At 38.8% G+C, this 1771-nt stretch overlaps 1 protein-coding gene across 1 annotated transcript; it reads left to right on the top strand.

Moving 5' to 3' along the window:
- The first annotated feature begins 290 nt into the window (after positions 1 to 290).
- Positions 291 to 1321, top strand: LOC116313086 (interferon alpha-inducible protein 27-like protein 2A). Its single transcript, XM_031730656.2, has 4 exons — positions 291 to 408; positions 523 to 552; positions 683 to 844; positions 1014 to 1321. The coding sequence occupies exons 1-4, from the start codon at positions 399 to 401 to the stop codon at positions 1094 to 1096; spliced, it is 285 nt and encodes a 94-aa protein (XP_031586516.1). The 5' UTR covers positions 291 to 398; the 3' UTR covers positions 1097 to 1321.
- The last annotated feature ends 450 nt before the right edge of the window (positions 1322 to 1771 follow it).

Here is a 1771-nt window from a genome sequence, read left to right as displayed (position 1 = left end):
CTGTCAGTGATCTTTCTTCCTCCCACACATAATACAGACACATCTTCAGTGACTCAAGTAACATTTATATACGCTCCCTATGATAAGCTTGTTCTTGTTTGTTTTCATTTTAAGCAACTGATTTAACATAAGGATTAAAACAGAAAGAAAAACCCTTGAAATAACCCGTGTGTGAAATCCATAATAAAGATGGCATAAAATAAATAATATGTTAACCTCACAAGATCAAACCTCACAATCACTTGTTCCATGATGACTAAAGAAAGTTTATTTACATCACAGACCCAGTGACGCCCATTCAGTTTCATTTTCCAGGAAAACAGGTGATCCTCACTTTCCTATATAAGTCCAGTTGTCCTACACAGACTGGTCTAAGGCTCCGGATCCTGAGTGCAACAATGGGTCTGTGTGAGTACAGCTGCCTTTTTCAAATCATCTCTACATCATATAAGTTCATGACTGTAGCATCACAGAAAATGTCTAAATATTTTTTTTTCCTTTCTTTCTTGTTTCTTGTTTCAGTGACAGGCTTAGCGATTGCAGCCGGGGCAGGTAACAAACCTCTTTGTTTATTTATGTATTTTTATCTCTAACACTCATAGGTGAAGTCGTACATATCATACATGTGTTCATTTTGAAGCATCCTGATGATCAGTAACCAGGTGTTTCTTCCTGTTGTCAGGTGGAGCAGTGGTCTCTGCTCCTATTGTCCTGGGAGCTGTAGGTTTCACCTCAGCTGGAATAGCAGCAGGTTCCTATGCTGCAAGCATGATGTCTGCTGCTGCTGTGGCCAATGGAGGAGGAGTGGCAGCAGGAAGTCTGGTGGCTATTTTGCAGTCAGCAGGTAAAAAAAACAATAACAATAAAACCCTTAGTATGCTAGACAGGCCTTATAAACAATGTCGCTGTGTTGCAGTGAGGATAAAGCCTCCCTGTCTTCTCTGTAGCTCAGTTACTTGATCTAACTGCTCGATCAGCTGTCTGGTATTTTGAAGCCTGTTTTCTCTCTGCAGGTATGGCAGGTCTGTCTGGGGCCGCCACCGCAGCCGTGGGCTCTGTTGGAGGAGCTGTAGGATTTTTGGCTACTCTCATCTGAGACCAGGAAATTATGATAATCAGAAAGAAAAATAATAATAATAATAAAGGATATACTTATTTTTGTTGGAAACAGTTGCAATAGTATCAGCATCATGCTTCAGTAAAGCTGGACTGAAACCTGAGTGCTGATAATGCTGTGGTGTTTTATTACGAAACACATGAACACGGTCAAATTGTGCAACTTTAAATAAAGCCCTAATAAAATAATGAAAAATATTTTAAAGTTGTGTTCTGGTTATTTTTATTATTACAGTTATATTTTATTATTGCTTTTTTTTTTTTTAGATAATAGATATACATAAATATATCATAACTTTTACATAATTGGGTCCCATGTATGACCCAATTGTTCATACACTGAGGCCACTGTTTTGAAATTCTACTGATTCACCTATTTTCCATCACTTTTTAGCACACATCCCAGCTTTTTCAGCTGTTTTCAGCAGAAACCTCTTTTCAGCAGACATTCTGCTGATTCACCTGAATTTTCAGCCTTTTCACCTCTTATCAGCACAAATCTCAGCATCATCTGCTCATTTAAGCAGAATTATCAGTGTTTTCACCTCTTTTGAGCTATTTGAGAACCAGTTTGGCTCAGTGAGATGAGTATCTACCTTAAGACCAAGAGGCCTGGGTTTGAACCCAGCTCATGGCAACGTTTCCTTTCAGCAGA

This window comes from Oreochromis aureus, linkage group 19 (assembly GCF_013358895.1).
Source record: "Oreochromis aureus strain Israel breed Guangdong linkage group 19, ZZ_aureus, whole genome shotgun sequence".
NCBI lineage: Eukaryota > Metazoa > Chordata > Actinopteri > Cichliformes > Cichlidae > Oreochromis > Oreochromis aureus.
This window is presented reverse-complemented; position numbering and strand designations above follow the sequence as displayed.

Excerpts from the sequence above, each read along its gene's own strand:
- LOC116313086 (XM_031730656.2), top strand. Across the intron at positions 553-682 it reads AGCGATTGCAGCCGGGGCAG|GTGGAGCAGTGGTCTCTGCT; the intron begins GTAACAAACCTC and ends TCCTGTTGTCAG. Across the intron at positions 845-1,013 it reads GGCTATTTTGCAGTCAGCAG|GTATGGCAGGTCTGTCTGGG; the intron begins GTAAAAAAAACA and ends TTCTCTCTGCAG.